The following is a 19,844-nucleotide window of genomic DNA, read 5'->3' on the forward strand; positions in this document are numbered from 1 at the left end:
GACATGAAAATATTTGACAATTCAATTGAGAAAACTAACGGTCTTATTTATATCAAAATAATTTTTCGAAATTATTTTTACTGAAATAAAATAAATGCAATGTCTATAAAAACTTTTCATTTTCTTTAATACTAAGCAAATTACTTTATTTAGCATCTCGGAATTTTTTGTTATCAATACTTTTCAACTTTGTACTTTATTGGTCATCTTTTATCTTAAATGATTAGAGGGTCCTTGGTGAGTCTTTTGTCGTATACAATTGTAACCCTGGTGTTTATACTATATCATTCTCATCTTGATATGCATGTAATATTTGTCATTTGGTGTAAAGTGATAATTTATCATAAACATCACAATATTGTATAGATATTATTGTACACGATATTACACTCATAAAATCGATACATTTGATGTTATTTGAGATGTTAACTCAGCTTTTCAGTTCTATACTCAGCATATTTATTTCACAAACAATCAAGTACTAACTAACAAAGTATAAACATTTTAAGATACATAACCAATCTGACTGATTTAGAATATTTTATAAATGATATTATTTAAGGTCTGAAATCGACACGAACAATTTATTTGTCATTGTTTATATTATTACATACCATGCTTCCACTTAATATACTATCTGTTTGAGTCCTTAGCAAAGTATTATAATTATATGGAAATAATTAGTAATTGTATTTTACTTTTACGTTTGATTATCAATTTTTTACGTTCTAGTACAAACGGTTCAGTGTTTATTTCCTTTATATATTTTACACAATGCATACAATTTGTTAAAAATATTTTTGAGTTCAAAGTTACAATTTGACCGTAACTGATTAATACTTAAATTCAAAATTATCTTAATGTCTAACGAGTGCATTTTGATCGAAACTTTCTATTTTGTAATACTTTATGTGCTTTTTTTCAAAGAGAAATAAAGATATGTTTTTTTTTTGTATAACTTAGCATGTACCTCGCTATAATTTTAAAAAATGTAGAACTTAAAACTGATAAGTCGGAAGGAACAAATTAACCAAACAATGTTGATATGTTTTGAAGCTGATGAGATATGTAACACTCAGAAACGTGTCCCCCCCAAAACAAAACATGTCCGGTTCCCTCAAACGTGTCCACATGACGTCACTGAACTGCAAAACATGTCAACAGCACCAAAGCTTGTCATTTGAATAAACGCCCAAACGTGTCTATTTAAAAAAAAACACCCAAACGTGTCCAATCCCCCAAATGTATCCATATTTCTTTTAATTGGAATTATCCTTCGTGTCAATATCATAAATACATGAAGATATTAAATCAGACACCTCTTGTAGGGAGAAGCTCCCATTCTCTGCGCGTTTCTTCCTAAAGTCATAAAAAACTCGGTTTTTACTAACTCTTAATTTTTTTTAGATAAAAATCCCAACTAGTGTTAATCCCGAATAACCGTTAGAATTTAGGTCCAATCTTGAATTCCCGGTATGATAAAATAACCTATCTACAGTATAAATAAGAAGATGTGGTATATGATTGCATCAACTTCCGAAGCAAGGGTGTCGCCTCTCCGAAGTCCTGCGTTTGACATCCTTGAATTGATTGCCGAGTTTATGAGCTTCGCTCCTTGCTTGGAAGTTGATGATTCAATACGACACAGAAATTAACAGCTACTTGTATATGTCACCGTACGGCATTCAACAATGAGCAAAGCCCTTACCGCATAGTCAGCTATCAAAGGCCCCGAAATGACAAATGTATTTATTGCTAACATGATATCTTTCAAAAAATGCATTAAATATTTGGCACTGGACGTTATGTCTCTTGTTCGTGTGTCTTTAATGATGTTCGAAACCTAACATCTATTAAAAAACCTGACAACCAGTTAATGGTTTTAAGAGCTTTTAAAATATCAGAACTGTCGAAAGAAAGGAAGTCAATTCTGCTGGAAAAAAGTGCAATATTTGGATTAAGATAAAAGGCATCAACGGAGTTTACTAGTACAAAATAATTTACATATTAAACGATTAATTCAACAGTACAAAGATTCTATGTATGTTCGCTCTAAATGAGCATGAAATATTTGCAACTGGACAATAATCAATTTCAGTGAAAAGTCGATTCATATGTTACAGATTAAATTTGCAATATTTTTGAATTCTTATCATTAACAACTGGCATTGAACAGACTAATGCTAATACATGACCACTTTATCAACTATGTTCCCCATCACAGAATTGCCGTAAACGTTAATGATTTTGTACATGCATGTATTAGCGCTAAAAGACGTGAGACGTGAGACGTTCTGGCGTGTAATAATGGACACGTTTTGGCGAATAACAAATATCGGACACGTTTGAAGGTTATGGAATCGGACAAGTTTGGGGAATAGTAAATATTACGGACACGTTTGGGGAGAATAGACATGGTTTGGGGAATTGGACACGTTTGGGTGATTTTTTTAAATGGCGGAAAAAGGCTGACTCTGACTTTTAGCCTATTTTTGCATAAATTTCGTGTTTTTTATGTCTCAAATCAAAAGAAAAGTAATCTAATAAAAGCTTTTATTTTTGCACCGTTTAAGAGCTATTGGAGTCGTGAAAATTTTGTGTTATGGGGCAAAATATGTTACCCTGTATCGTAGGAAAAACACCAAGAAGTCAGAACATGTGCATCGATTTCATGTATTAAGATATGTCATCACTTAGTTTGTGTTAAAATTGGAAAGGATTCCGTTGATTTATATTTTGAATTAAAAGATATTTATCAAAATGTAAATCACTAAAACAGATTCATTTGAATCTTAATGAAACATTCAAAATAATTTCTTTGCTAATTTTCACTATTTTAAAAATATATGAGTGAACAATTAATGGGGACGGAGAACATATATTTGTTTTTGATAAATAGGGTCCCCTTTATACATATAAAAATAACTATGAATATATCAATGCTGTTAAATTTCTTTAATGATTTGAATTTCATTGTTGTTCCACTCTTATGTATACGAAACGTGCATCAAGTGTTAGCCATAAATATACTTCACCAGCTAAAGAAGATTTTGGAGCTTTGAAACATGTTAAGCTCCGTCTCATAATGTAGGAGCCTTTAATTAAGTGGTTGTCGTATATTGCTGTATATCGAGATCGTCTTGCGTTCCTTGTTTTGTACCGAAAACAGGCCGTAAATATTCTTGCTTAAATTGTTGTATATTTGTATCTGTGGGGCTTTTAAAAGCTGTTTATGTGGTATGGCTTTTACTCAGTCTTGAGTGCCGAATGTTGACCTTTATTTGTTTATCTATATGTCATTTGGACTCTGCTTGAGAGTAGTCTCACTGGCAATCAAACCATATCTTATTTTCATATTGATGATTGGTCTTGCATCTTTTGTGAGTCGTTTTCACCACTGTTTCAATGCCAATGCTAAAACAAATTATCCTTATAAAATTATCAGTCCGGTGCACGAATAATCATTGATATGTTCATTTGGGGAAAAAAAATATTATATATAGTTTTTGCAAAATTCGAAATGTTTAGGATTGTTTAACCAAAAGTACAGTTAGCCTTAGTCATATTACGCACAACGGGTTTTGTTGTTTTTAAATGTTTTCTAATTTAAGATGCAACCATATAACGGCTTTAAAACCCTTATTCTCAATGAAATTTCAGGAACATCCCATAAGACTTATAGTTTGCACTTTTTACATCCATTTGACTTTAATCACATACATATAACATACGTTTCCCCGATAACAATGCATTATCAAAACAACATATTTACAAATACTTCCCATTATTTCTCAATTTGGACTTTGCAATTAACGTATTGTTTTTGAATTATTAATGAACTTTTTTTGGTATATTGTTTTACCCCATTCCTGTCAAATAAGGCAAATATTTTTTTTTGTTCTGCAGTACGTATTGTTTGTTCGGTGACATTTAAAGCATTAGTCACCAGATACAAGCACTTAACTAAAAGTAACTTATAACACCTTTTAGTAACAGTTTACTCGTCAATAACAAATGCAACTTCATCTCACCATATCAGAGATCCCACCACCACAATTCCAGATAAAACAATACTCCTCAATTTGTGATCGTGTTGCCATCACGAGTTGGTTGACCGTTATGGAATAACAGTTTCACAAATGATATCAGATATGTTCCTTACGTTGTAACTACAATCCCATCCCCTTTCATGAATGCTACCTACCAAATTAGACTATTTACCGGATTTGCTATCACATAAGCAACACGACGGGTGCCACATGGGGAAAAGGATCTGCTTACCCTTCCGGAGCATCTTAGATCACCCCTAGTTGTTTGTGGGGTTCGTGTTGCTTATTCTTTATGTTGTGTTATGTGTACTATTATTTGTCTGTTTGTCTTTTTCATTTTTAGTCATGACGTTGTCAGTTTATTTTCGATTTATGAGTTTGACTGTCCCTCTGGTATCTGTCGTCCCTCTTTTGTACTTTATTTGGCCTTATAAGATAGTACTATTTACAAAAGTCATCTTATATTGTATTGTATTAATAATACATGATATGACACTCATGATGTATATGTAAAATGATATTGATGACGTGTACTTAACTCTACATGGATTTATCATGAATGTATCACACAATCAGATATATAAGTATCTGTACAATTATAAATTGTCTATATATTTTTCAAATACTGACCAGACGTTACAGTTTTGAATTTGGCACTAGCAATCAAGATCTAGAGGTAGATCATGTGTAATATAATTACAGAGTATGCTCTAATTTCATTGCATTGGAATATTGTAACTTTTAATCATAAATAATGTATTTCAGTTCAATACATTTAATAAGTATGTTTTTTTTTCAATATGACATTTGATTATTAATTTGTTTCGTTTCTGGTGCAAACAATTCAGCAGAAGTGTTTATTTCCTTTATCATGTTAATACTTGTTGTACAATGAATACACTTATTCAAAATATGTCACAGGTTGACCTCAGTTGATTTAATAGTCTGGCTAGAAATTAGTCTGATGTCTAACGAGTGCATTTTTGATGTGAAATTTTACTTACAAATACTTCCCGCTATTTGTCATATGGAAAATTGAACTAAACGTATTGTTTTTGAATTATCAATGAGGTCAGTTCAATATATTGTTTTAAGCCCTTTCCTGTCAAAATAGGAAATAAAATATATTGTTCTGAAGTAGGTATTGTTTGATCATTTAAAACATTACTCGCCAATTATAAGCACTAATCTAAGTTATTGAAACTAAATAAAAAATACTAAGTTCACTATTAACTATTATTTCGGATTTTTTTAAAACTTATTAGTTGGTCTACATGAGGAATTTGTAACATTAATTTTCCAATTAAAATAAGGCACAATTTTACATCTTCTAAAATCCTTTAACTTCTTCGATTTAACGATTGGACATTTTTGAATACAATCAGAAATATCGCGTTAAAATTACTTTAATACTTGATGTTTTTGCTTTTGTGTTTTCTTGAATTCCTACTGGAATTTCGATTGACCATAGAAAGTGTTGTAACATCATTGATTTTTTTGTCATAATGTACTCTGGTATACTAATATTCTTTGTAAATGAGACGTTGGGGTTTAATTGCTCATAAGACAATTCTCCAAAAGACAAAATGGCACATAAAAAAATCAAATGAGAAAACTAGCGGCCTGATTTATCATGTTTATGTTCAAAATGATTAGCGAAAAACAAGTATGATGTACAGCAACAAACGATAACCACTGAATTAAAGTCTCATCGCATTGGACAGACATATACAGAATTGTTTGAAGGAGTGATAATTGTCCCTTACCCTTGGACGGTGGTTTAGCTGTATAACATTAGAACCATCGTGTCAGGGTACTCACATATTCGAACAACAAACGACACCAAGTACACTACTGACAGCTAGTCCGAAATGGTTTGTACTTGAATCAGGTCATAAGTTGTTTTGATATGAATTGTTTAACTTTTGTCATTGCAGGCCTTATACATTGTTATATAGCTTGTTTTGACGATTGGATTTGCTAATTGTAGGATTTGTCTTATAATGCATTCCAAAAACATAAGTTTTAACATGTAAGTCAACATTTAACGAAATCTTATTTCAAAACGCAATGTGAACCAAAGAAGAATGAAAGTGTTGACAACGATTCACTTTAGTCAAAATTTTATTCTATTGTTTTAATGACAAGTTTATGTAATCTGCCTGGTTCTGTGGTAGATCAATATTTGACCGGTGAAAATCGTTATCTGCTTTGGTGAAATCGATCTCAACATATTTCAGTTTAACATTTTCCTCACTGTAATTTTCTGCACAATGAATATCTGTATTATCCAAAGAACTAGGTGTCAAATTATCTTCACAGGCAGAATTAAGTTTCTCATCAACTTTAGTGTCATCATAATGAGTTTCTGTTTTATCTGTAGAAAAAGAACGGGGCTTATTTTTCGAACGGACATTTTCATAAAATGCATCTTCGGCTGTATCTGTAGCAGGAGAAGGGAGAACGTGTTCATCACCGTCATTTTCATAAAAATGAATCTCTGCTTTACCCGGTGAGAAATGCGGTATATCATTTTCTTGACCGTCATTTTCATAAAAATTAGTTTCTGAATTATCTTTGTTGTTGAATTCTATATTTTCATTACAGATATTTTTTGAAATATCCGGGAAAAAATTCAGTTTCACATTTTCTTGGCCGTCATTTTCATAAAAATTAGTTTCTTTTTTATCCGTAGAAGACATAAGTCGCATATTTTCAAAACTGTCATTTTCATAGAAATGAACTTCTGCTGTATCAGGTAAAAACTTCAGATTCACATTTTCCTGACCGTCATTTTCATAAAAATGAGTTTCTGCATAATGTGGTAAGTATTTCAGATTCGTATTTTCTTCTAAAAGATTTACATCAACATGACATTTTATTTTATTCGGTGAATGTTTCACTTTTATATTTTTCTTTCTGATGTTACTGTCAGTTTCATAAACATTAATTTCTGTTTTATCCGTTTTGGAATCTTGATCTGTAAATTCAAAGGAATTTCCACAAGCACCATTCACACATCTAGAAACAGTTGAACTATCTGTTCTGGAAGATACGTAAACATGTTCGTCTTTCATTGTATTATCTGTAATTAGGGAAATCACGGCTTTGATCGTAATTGAAAAATAACAACACATACATACCATGTACAATTTTATAACTCATCGTCAATTTGTAGGGAAAAAATAATTGTATTCTAAAAAAAACGTCATCCTCTGGCCTTTAACGAAATTTTGTAGCATTTGGAAGTTGCTGATTTGCATACGTATATCGTAATCATTTTGTTACTTTGAATACAGATTCTGCGAAAACATCCGTTACTTTTGAGATAGTTCACAGTAATTTGAATAAAGTTGACTTAATTTTTTACTAAACAAGTAATGTTGTGCACCGTTATAAAGAAATGCTGTTTGATTGCCAACAAGAACACTATCCATCTAAGTTCAAATACCGTGGATTTTAGCATATCGAGGCAATAGTACGTCCTTAATAAACATAGAAAACCCCATACTGTATAGAAGGCTATAAAAGGCCACGACATAGATAAATATACGAAACAATTAAAATGAAAAAATAACATCTCCTTTTATAACAAATCAAACTATAACAATTAGTTGGATTCGAGCGTCACTGATGAGTCTTTTGTAGACGAAACGCGCGTCTGACGTATGTACTAAATTTGGTCCTGGTATCTATGATGAGTTTATTGAAAAGGCTTAACTCGACAGATCGGTACAAAAATAAACACAGAAGAAGAAAGCATAGTCAAGGCAAGGCATATATCCATTCCTCATCCCTAACAAACAAAAAAGACAGTAAGTACAGATCTGAGAGTACTCGTAGATCCAGACAGCTAGTGCAAGGCCAATAACAACTGATAAAACAAATATGTATTTAAGACTATAATATCAACCAGTACACATCAACATTACTTTTGTTCTTCCAGGTATGGTTCCCACGAATATGATTCTTCAATTTTTGTTGTAATGTTTTGTAATTGCTATTCTTCGTCTTATATAATTTGAGATATGTCTATTTCTGTATTTTTGAATATTGTTTTTTTTCTCAAAGTTCAAAGCTACAATAATCGTTTTTTCCGTATTTTATAAAAAAAAAATTGCAATACTCTTACTGTTAATTTTAAATGTCATACCTCGAATTATAGGTTGCATTTCTATTCCGTCAATTATTTCTACAAATTGAGCATTTTCAGAACCTCTCCCTGATACCTGTTTTTTCATTAAAGTTCGTATTCTAAAATTGAAATTGAATTAACAGTTATCAAAGGTACCAGAATTATAAATAACAGATTATCCTCGTCGCACCATTTGACAAAAGTAAAAACTTCGCAATCCAAACTTCGCCAAATTTTTTTGTGATATCAAGTTTTCCGGGAGGGTTAGCAGATCTTGTTCCACATGTTGCATGTGGCATGTTGCTCATGTTAGTAAAAACCCAGTAACAAATCTAATTTAGTAAATTAATATTTTCCATAAACATACGTCATCAACAAAACATAAGTAAGACGCGTTGATATTAATCACACTGACCGAGTCGTTAGATATTAATCCCTGTGCTTACGACACGTTTCTAGGTAATAACTATCATGTTTGAAAGTCAAATGTTGGAAACTCTTATGATCATAAAAATCAAACAGTCTGTTCAAATATCATCAACAATAAGCAAAATAAAACTAGAGACTCTAAAGAGCCTGTGTCGCTCACCTTGGTCTATGTGAATATTAAACAAAGGAAGCAGATGGATTCATGACAAAATTGCGTTTTGGTGATGGGGATGTGTTTGTACATCTTACTTTACTGAACATTCTTGCTGCTTACAATTATCTCTATCTATAATAAACTTGGCCCAGTAGTTTCAGTGGAAAAAGTTAGAAAAAATTTACAAATTTTATGAAAATTGTTCAAAATTGACTATAAAGGACAATAACTCCTTATGGGGTCAATTGACCATTTGGGTCATGTTGACTTATTTTAAGGTCTTACTTTGCTGTAAATTATTGCTGTTTACAGTTTATCTCTATCTTTAATAATATTCAAGATAATAACCAAAAACAGTAAAATTTCCTTAAAATTACCACTCAGGGGCAGCAACCAAACAATGGATTGTCCGATTCATCTGAAAATTTCAGGGTAGATAGATCTTGACCTAATATACAATTTTACCCAATTGGTTTTTGAGTTATAAGCCAAAAACTGCATTTTACCCCTATGTTCTATTTTTAGCTGTGGCGGCCAACTTGGTTGGTTGGCGGGGTCACCGGACACATTTTTTAAACTAAATACCCAAATGATGATTGTGGCCAAGTTTGGTTAATTTGGCCCAGTAGTTTCAGAGGAGAAGATTTTTGTAAAGGATTACTAAGATTTACGTAAAATGGTTAAAAATGGACTATAAAAGGCAATAACTTCTTAAGGGGTCAACTGACCATTTCGGTCATGTTGACTTATTTGTAAATCTTACTTTGCTGAACATTATTGCTGTTTTCAGTTTATCTCTATCTATAATAATATTCAAGATAATAACCAAAAACAGTAAAATTTCCTTAAAATTACCAATTTAGGGACAGCAACCCAACAACGGGTTGTCCAATTCATCTGAAAATTTCAGGGCAGATAGATCTTGACATGATAAACAATTTTACCCTATCAGATTTTCTCTAAATGCTTTCAATTGGTTTTTGAGTTATAAGCCAAAAACTGCATTTTACCCCTATGTTCTATTTTTAGCTGTGGCGGCCATCTTGGTTGGTTGGCGGGGTCACCGGACACATTTTTCAAACTAGATACCCAAATGATGATTGTGGCCAAGTTTGGTTAATTTGGCCCAGTAGTTTCAGAGGAGAAGATTTTTGTAAAAGATAACTAAGATTTACGTAAAATGGTTAAAAATGGACTATAAAGGGCAATAACCTCTAAAGGGGTCAACTGACCATTTCGGTCATGTTGACTTATAAGTAAATCTTACTTTGCTGAACATTATTGCTGTTTACAGTTTATCTCTATCTATAATAATATTCAAGATAATAACCAAAAACAGTAAAATTTCCTTAAAATTACCAATTTAGGGACAGCAACCCAACAACGGGTTGTCCTATTCATCTGAAAATGTTAGGGCAGATAGATCTTGACCTGATAAACAATTTTACTCCCTGTCAGATTTTCTCTAAGTGCTTTGGTTTTTTAGTTATAAGCCAAAAACTGCATTTTACCCCTATTTTCTATTTTTAGCCATGGCGGCCATCTTGGTTGGTTGGCGGGGTCACCGGACACATTTTTTAACTAGATACCCCAATAATTTGGATTAATTTGGCCCAGGAGTTTCAGAGGAGACGTTTTTTGTAAAAGCTAACGACGGACGACGACGACGACGACGACGACGACGGATGCCAAGTGATGAGAAAAGCTCACTTGGCCCTTTGGGCCAGGTGAGCTAAAAAATCACACTAGCTGATAAGTTTTTTGATGCATGAGACGATGCACTTACGAAATTCAATATAATCTTTTTAGAAGTAAAATAAATATATGAAAAAGAGAAAAACAAAATCGAAATGAAACTGGCATCTTAATAGAAAAAATGAAGAAGTTCGCAAAAATCACGATTATTTAAAGAAAAAATACTAAGCAAGAAAGAGTGGAAAACAACAAATATCGAAAAAAAACAATTTCAAGTAAGGTCAAGCAACGATTTTACAATCGACATTTTAATAAATTCGTATGTTCATCACTTAAGAAATTTATCCGTGTTAAACTCTCGTAAGTTTTAGTTTTAAACATATCTATAGTGGATTGGGAGACAAGTTATTGCAACTTATGTTAATCCCTTTCAATTTTGTGGGTGCGACTGCTGCATTGTAGCGGCATTAGCCTGCTCTTTTACGAAATCTAGAAAGGTATATTTTACTTTTGGTAATATTTGGTTTTCTAAACAGACAAGCATATAATAAAACAACTTATAAATTTCTATGTTTATGATTGTATTCAAATGTTAACTAACTGATAGTTAAAGAAATGTTTCAAAATGTTCGATTGAAACATGTCTTCTATACGCAGAACAATTATAATTAGAAATGCCAGGATGCTAGTAGTTTTTACATATTTTGAATATATATTTTTGGAATGGTGAATTAAAGATAACGGACACGATTTGAAAAATACTACGAAAAGCTATTTTATCTGTATTGTAACTGATGCAGTTTCTTTTAAGATTATTATATATCTTGCATACCTCTTTTTGTGGCTTCTTTTAAGATGTCCTGTTATAATAAAAAAAAACAATAAAAGAGAGTAAATCAAAACGATAATAACTTTGTCATATGTTGTAACTGTATAAAAACAACGCTCGGAACTTTGTCATGCAGATTTATATCTATATATGATTACTATAACGGGAGCTTGGTATTTGTTGCAAATCGTTGAAGTCTATGTAAATATTTAACATATATAATATGTATTATAGTTAACTAATTCAAGATGCAAGGCAATTAATTTGATACCCCATATGAGGGTTTCGTCTCAATTAAACTCATGAGTGCGGTTTGATTCAAAAAGCTAAATGTTTAAATCAAATACAAAATCAAAGTTTATTCAAACCGCGAAATAGATGTAAACTACGCTAGGGCAATTTGTGTTTGCATTTGAATAACTTGATGTAAACCGTTTAAGGCTTTAATTTTATTTATGTTGTACAGGAACATAATTAATTTGGAATACATGTAGGTCGAGCGCACCATTTTCGGAGCACACACTTAGTCCCCTTTTTTTGCTTGGTTCGTATTGCTCCATTTTCATATGTTTGTGAAATATGTTTGTTATTTTTGTGGTCGTTTCAATATTTTCCTATTACTATTTTGCTATGCTGTACTTTGATTTGTTTTACTTAAATTGATATGGTCACTTATTGCGTGGTACACTTCTCCTTACATTGCACAAAACAGAGTTGTAAAATGTAAAGTACAAGAAATTGCACGACTAATAAACAGAGATGTAACATAATAACTAATATGTGAACTAACTATACAAATCAGTTGAAAAAATAAATTGACTCACGAGATCAAATATGAAAGCATAAACCCAAATGACACATTTCTTAAACAACTATTACTGCTTCAATTATACTCGTTGGGTGTAACTGAGAGCTACGTCAAAGCCCTATTTCAACATTTGATTGCTAATTATCTTTTTTTTTGGTTGTTCGAAATGTTTTTGATTCCGTACAATACAAACAGTACTTACGAACATATGCTGCCACTCCAGCAATTAGTACCACAAAGGTTATCAGCAATACGGTGATAGTGGAACATTCACAAATATTCTCCTTTGGTAAAGTATAACTGGCTGGAAAAGAAATAACTTTTTGTTTTGTTATTTAAGTTAACATTTCATTAATTACACGTAGACAATAGGATTTAATGTTTTACGCTAGTTGCGCATTTCGTCTACAAACATCTCACCAGTGACGATCGAATCAAAAATATCAAATTGCCAAATAAGGCACTAATTTGAGGAGCAGTAAGAAACCAAAATTCCAAAATATTTTTTTGCCAAACACAGCTCAGGTAATGTACCTCCGGAGGTTGTAAGTCCTTTATATTTCTAATAACTCAAAATTTAAAAAAAATAATAATCTATTAAGTATGAGTAATTATCAAACAACATGATTACCTATCACTTCAACGAGTGCACATGTGATACTAGTGAAGCTAGCTGTATGTATTCTATTGTTTGTATTTCTATGACTTATAATTTCAAAATGCCCAATTGTTATCTTTAATATTAAGTAGTTTCATGAATGCTGAGAACGCAAGATTGTTTTTACATTTCAAATAGTGACCGAAGATAATTTACACCAATAAAAAAACATTATATATAGCTTATACATGATGAAAATATACATAAATATGTAGTGCACATGTGAAATACCGCTTTCAAAAAACCAATGCTGAAGAATAGAATAGAAGCGGAATGATGTTGTGTCCAAATATATGATAATGATCAAATTGTACTTAACGACCCAAAATTTTGGTTTAGCTGCTTCCTCATGTGTCAGCTATTATATATGTCGTTGTCAGTCCAACAAATGACACTAATACTTACCAGACTCTATGAGACGTAAAATATGACAGAATGATATACATGATATACTCGCTAGGCGATAATTCTTCATCTTTGTTACTGAAAAGAAATATGACAAATGAAATGTACTTTGATTGAAACTCTTTCCAATATAAACATAATTTTTAATTTACAAGTACAATGTATTAAAGCATTGCTTATGATATAGTTTTTTTTACATTTTTAGACTTTAATCGTCAATGAAACGTATGTAAATAATTGTTTGAATTTATATGGTGTATATTTTGCGTCCTTTGATGAGCCGGCAAGTTTCAGAATGCTAAGAAGCATAAAGCATAAGAAGTGTAATTTACATATGTATAGCACAAGTTCGTTCCCGCTACTGGTGGATAATCAAAGGATATCATTAGTTAAGTAGTAACGATAGAATTTATGAAATGCCTTTCTGAAATATACTGAACTGTCTATAGATTGATGAATTATTTAGAAACTCTCTCAAGCATGTCGACTTAGCTTGTATGTAGAGTTCCTTTTATAATATAGTTCAGCACGTGTCGCTCCAAACTATTTGCTGAGGAGTGGTCCTGGTGAAGATAAATCAAGAAAACTACTTCCGGCAAATTTAATCAATTATTGTTATCTTTTATACTTTAACACGATGACACTTAAAAGTCATAGAAAGAAACGTTTTTTTTTCAACAAATATTTTATATTACTCCAAGTTAAATGTAAGTTTAACAGATAAAAAGTAAATCCAGTCTAGATCTTTTTAAATGCAAGCAGTAACTCTTTTGAAAGATATCAAACGACTTGATGCATCATAGTATTTAAAATAATTAAAACCTTCAAATTATTTTAAATCTAACATGACCAACGAAGCTTTGTTAGTAAATACGTGTCGTGAACACTTGAACATAGACCATTAAAACACAAAAAAAAATACAGGCTTTAATTCGATCTACCTATTTTTTAACATTTACTTCAGGAATGGAATAAGATTGACCTCATGTTCTACATTTAAAAGAAATCTGATTTGAACTTATCACAAAGGTAAGTTATATTCTTTAATTGTTTAAAGTTGCACATAACACATCAACTTACCATATAATACTAAGCTTGCATAAACTTTGCCAATTATTTTCTCTTATTTAAGCAAATGGCAGTTCAAATGATACACCAGTAATTAAAAAACAAATAATGATACAATTTCCTGTTTGAAGGAAATGAATTTTCAAATGTAAAGTTGACCTTTTAATAAATTTAACACTATCCTCTTTTGTGTCTTTTGCACCGAATTTGGAAAATAATGTGTAAACCAGTGACAAATGTATTCCTAATTCGGTGAAATCTATTTGTTTTAAATACATATACTATTTGTTTTTATTTGTTTAATGGTGTATCTTATGATGTTATTTGTTATCAATATAATGAAAAATATAAACGAATATTAATTATTTCCCCATTCGCTTCATTGAATTTTCAATGAACTTGTATCCACGTCGATTGGTTTTCAAGCATGTCACTTTACCAATGGTTAAATTTATATATACATCGATAAAACATGATCTACTTATAAGAATAATTTTAACATACTCATCAGTTTGTTTTTTTTATTAAATGCCTAATTATTTATTCACACAAGATTCCGTAGTCCACCTCGCCGTTTTGTTATTTTCTAATTTTCAGTTGAAATGACGAGTTTTCGGAGATATATTAGAATGAGCAATCTTGGTTTGTTTTCGGATTGTCTTATCTACAATGAAAAAACTTAAATGATTTAATGAATAAAATGTTGTTTAAACCTAATGACACGTTCCAACTTGTAAAGGAAATAGACGTAAAAGGTTAAGGTCGAATTGATTGTGAAGTGTGAGTGTAAGTGTAAGTGGTTTCCCGCTTTAGACATAACTTATTAACCCTTCTTATGAAGTCACTCAAGATTCATAAGTATGTTGATCTATTTTGGTATTCAATTTATAAAAAGATATAACAAACAAGCCAGGAACTGTTCTGTCAGGGGAAGGTGTTCTTTCTCCGGGCATTCCGATGTCTTACCAATAAGAATTTCAGGCTGCTTGGATAATGTTTATAGTGAATAAAATAAAGTGAACAGTTACATTCAATCCATCAATTGAAAAATAGTAATTTTGAACAAATAAGTTCACAAAATCTATCTCGAAGGAGAGAGAAAGAGAGACTTCATTCATACATTTCCAAACATTAATGATTTGTATTTATAACATATTTTCCAAAATCATTTCCAAATTAAGAAACATTAATCTTGTATTAACGATTGCATTATTTGGATTTTATGTATAGGTTCCTAATAGAGTATCTCTTTCAACAAGTGTTTCATCATTTATAAGTAACAAAGTTGTAAGTTTTTCTTAGAACTATTTTTAACATGGTTTTACATTGATAAATGATCCGTATTGTTATTTTGATCATATAAGTGACAAGTTCCGTTTTATGCATTATTTGAAGTATGTTTTCGATGTGTCCATTTCCATAAAAACTCTTTTACTTTTAAACTTATATGTAATTTTATCATTGATATGCTCATGATTAAAAATTAACTGTTAACAAAACTTTTGGAATACTAAGGCTTTTCTACCTCAGGAGTAGATTACCTTAGCTGTATTTGGCAAACATTTTAGGGATTGTTGGTCTTCAATGCTGTCCATCTTCGTACTTTACTTAGCCTTCTTAAATTTTTTTATTCGAGCGTCACTGATGAGTCTTTCGTAGACGAAATGCGCGTCTGGCGTTAATATACAATTTTCATCCTGGTATCTATGAAGAGTTTCTTACTGACATTCAGCTATTTACCCCAATGCATGCGTATGTGCTCGATAATTTTCTTTTCCAATTCTGTGTGCAACTAAAGGGTTTTAGTTCTGTTGATGATTGACTGCTTGTATTTAAATGTCAAATCATTGCATGGATTTCGAAACTTACTGTTAACTACTATTAATTACATGATTTTATAGTGAGTTGAACAACATTGTTTGTTTTGGGTTTGATTATTTTTTCTATTTGCAAGAATATGTGTGGTAGGTAATGTTTATTTTGTGAGTATTTCGAAAATCAGTTACGTGTATCCATTAAATGTCATTTTATTGCACTGCAAAATTTTAAAATTTTCGTGTTATCGTCCCATACATCACCAATAGTTTTTATTTGACTTTTTAAAAACCTTTTTTAAAGAAGAGTAAAATCTGCCCCAAATAAAATAAATGTATCGAGATCGACAGCTCTGAAACAGTTCAATTCAAACCAGTGTTATTTGTCGTCTTGAACTTTCATTTATGCAAATATTTAAAACATAATTGCCAGATCATTTGCATTCGCAAATGTTAATTATAATACATTGCTACCTGTGGTATTATATCTAAAGCTCTTTTTACTTGTTATGAAATACATTTATATGTCATATATATTTTGTTGTACCTTGCCATCTCATTCCGTTTGTCTTCCGTTGACATTTTGCCATTTTTATTTATATGTATCTATGATTTCTTTTGAAAGTAGAAGCAGCAGGATTATTTACTATAACTTAACGTTCCTTTTTTTTAGACTTCGCATATGCTTATTAGTATCTATAATTTATTGTATTGGTTCAATCTTTTAGACAATTTAACTGTTAGGAAACCTTTTTTTATAATCTTTTTGTGAGCCGAAATAATGCATTCATTTTTTTAGAAAAAATGAAGTTAAAGGCAAAGGTCAAATCTATATTACATTCAAATTGTAGGTGTTTTTTTCTGTATTTATCATAGATATCGCAATTGTGTTTGCTATGTAAGAGTATTCGAACAACATATTAAATAAGATTAAAATCGATTTTAATTTTACTTCGTTCTATTTTTAACTAATACTTCCGAAGGATGTTATCAAAGATATTCCTCATCAAGTGCATGTACTTCATGGATGTTAAAATCATTAGGTGTTCTGTTCACTTGAAGGAGATCTAGAATGCACAAACTGAAAAAATAATGTGGACCAAATCTATAAATTCCTTTCAAAATCCGTTTCCTGATTATAATAATTATTATAAAGATAATAGAAAATTTACTTTGAGACAAACTTATCAAGGCCGACCGATAATGTATAAGTACACTTTAAATGACAATTGTATTAATTCACAATACCCAAGTCGTTTGGCTGATTTTAATTCTTTTAATATGCATAACCAATTCATGCTTATTGATAAATATTACGAACCGTTGGTCTAATGAACATTTTTGAAACAAATGAGCAGTAAAATATGTGTTATTGTTCATATTTCGTATAGCAGACATATCTTGCGGTAATATTACTTTTGACAGGATTGTCAGTTTTTGTCAGATGTAATGTTGCCTTTAGTTGATTATACCAGTAGTTGGGTTTTTTTTAATAAAAACTTATATAACGGGATCAATTTCCACTTAACGCAGTGCTATGATTCGTCAAGTTGCTATTAGTGGAAGGACTTTTTCTAACCAGTTAGATAAGCATAAATCTTTGACACCAATATTATCAAGACACTTGATTACTAGTATTGGATTGGCAATCTATATATTAGTTTTGATTGATTAATTGATTGTTGGCTGCTTAACGTCCAGTGGCAAATATTTCATGCATATTCAGGACGAGAACAAGTTCACAATAAATACAATAGGTAGGTTGATACAATAGAGGCCATCTGGGATGATTGTCGGGGAAATTTGGACTGCCACTGGAAAACGAGGGTATCTTGGATAGGGACAGAAATTTTGCCTTGCAACAGGCCACCTACGGACCCCTCAAAGAGTTGTTGCAAGGGTTCTTAACGTGCAAAGAGCGTGGCACTCTCTTTACACGAGGCATCGGATTTAACGTCCCCCTTCTGACAGGACGTGACTGCGAACTTGATACATCCCGCACAGCCAAACGGACGCCCCATTTCGGCAAGCATCTTACTGCCGGTTGGGAGAAGACCAAGTGACCATATTTCTATACCCCAGTCACCCTTGGGGGTATTAGTTTTGAAGACGTGTTTTAAACGTACAGTCGACAAACTAGAGGGAATAATACAGTTTTCATAAGGGAGATGGTGGGAGTTTTATGAAGAATTAAAGAAGCTAGTATTATTCTTTGACTTCCCACTCCGATGTCTAGTATAGGTCTTCTCAGGACTAATTCTTAGATAGGTGACCTTTTTCAAAATATTGATTTTACGAACTTCAGATGAAGGATTTCAACGACACAGTTCAGTCTGTCTGATAGCTTGACTTGCATAAAATAAAAGATAATAAGGGTCAGCATACAATAACCTTTGATCTCCAAAAGAATACTTTAAACATTCTACTAGAAACTTTTTATATATATGCAGCGACAAAAAAACATATAATCCATTTATACAAGCCCTGCTGGATGACAATTGGGAAACTGAAATCATCAATTTTGTCGTTTAGTTTTGATTTTAGTCAACAAATATCTATAATTAAGTCAAGATATGAGACAGAGTTTACAAAGTCTACATGTGATATGATAAGATTTATGAAAAAATCAATATAGAAATTAAATCAAGCATATTAAAAATGCAATTCATAACGTCAATCAATCAATTTAGTTGTGTATTTACAATTGAACTATATGTACATATGCCCCATTTGATAATTGATATAGAATAACATAGAACTAAATATAGAATCATTTCTTAGTGGCAGAGTAATGTATTATGTTCTTTCGTTAATGTATGTCTTATTGAAGAAAATCGTTATCTGTTTTCTTGAACTCGATATCATTATATTTCGGATTCATTATTTTTGTCACCCTCATTTTCTTCACAATGAGTTTTTGCTTGATCTGGAGAAGAATCTCGTTCTGTTAATTCATATGAACATCCACAATCAGCATTCTCAGAAGGAGTTGCGTTTTCATTGTTTGTTGTATTATTCGGAGTGAGATAAACATGTTCGTCGTCATCTCGATTATTTGCCAACAGTGTGTTGTATGGATGCTCATAGCCATCGTCCAAATATACCGAAGCGTTTCTGTCATCATCAGATGAAGTTGATGAATGGCCTGCAGATGTCAGACCTATATATACGTTTTCAATAACTGCTCTTTCGACTGTTGATATAATCGAATTGTCGTTGTCTGCAAAAATGAAATCACGTACATTCATGCTTACATGTTCGCCTTCATCTCGATTATTTGCCAACAGCGTGTTGTATGCATGCTCATAGCCATCGTCCAAATAACCCGAAGCGGTTCTGTCATCGTCAGATGATGTTGATGAATTTCCTGCAGATATCGTATCTATATCTCTGGTTTCAACAACTGATCTTTCCACTGTAGCTATAATCGGTCTACTGTTTTCTGAAGAAAATAAATGAAATCACATTTTGATTTACTATTTTTATTTTAGCAATTACTTTTTTGCTTAACTAATTTAGATGGTTTTATATTGCTGCGTTATATAAAATTTTTAATGAATTAATTTAGTTCAATGGTTATATTATAACACTACGAAATCAGTTAGAAACACTGGGAACATCCGGGGTATACAAGACGTGTTTTATACCAAGGATTGTCTCAAGGAAAAAGCGTCATTATTTCATTATTGACGTTATTTCTATCAAAGATAAAAGAATGTTAAATTTCACAAGGGATAAAAAAAAAAGATGCACATTCATAAATAATACTTTTTTCATTTAATCTACATTTAACATACTAC

The 19,844-nt window shown here is 31.4% G+C and overlaps 1 protein-coding gene across 1 annotated transcript; it reads right to left on the reverse strand.

Annotated features, from left to right (window-relative positions):
• Window positions 1-6,058: 6,058 nt before the first annotated feature.
• On the reverse strand, window positions 6,059-13,283 carry LOC143058849 (uncharacterized). Its single transcript, XM_076232322.1, has 5 exons — window positions 13,163-13,283; window positions 12,302-12,403; window positions 11,295-11,322; window positions 8,203-8,303; window positions 6,059-7,134 (listed from the first exon to the last, which is right to left on the reverse strand). Exons 1-5 carry the CDS (start codon window positions 13,230-13,232, stop codon window positions 6,179-6,181), a joined length of 1,257 nt encoding a protein of 418 aa, XP_076088437.1. The 5' UTR covers window positions 13,233-13,283; the 3' UTR covers window positions 6,059-6,178.
• Between the last annotated feature and the right edge of the window lie 6,561 nt (window positions 13,284-19,844).

This window comes from Mytilus galloprovincialis, chromosome 14, assembly GCF_965363235.1.
Source record: "Mytilus galloprovincialis chromosome 14, xbMytGall1.hap1.1, whole genome shotgun sequence".
Lineage (NCBI taxonomy): Eukaryota > Metazoa > Mollusca > Bivalvia > Mytilida > Mytilidae > Mytilus > Mytilus galloprovincialis.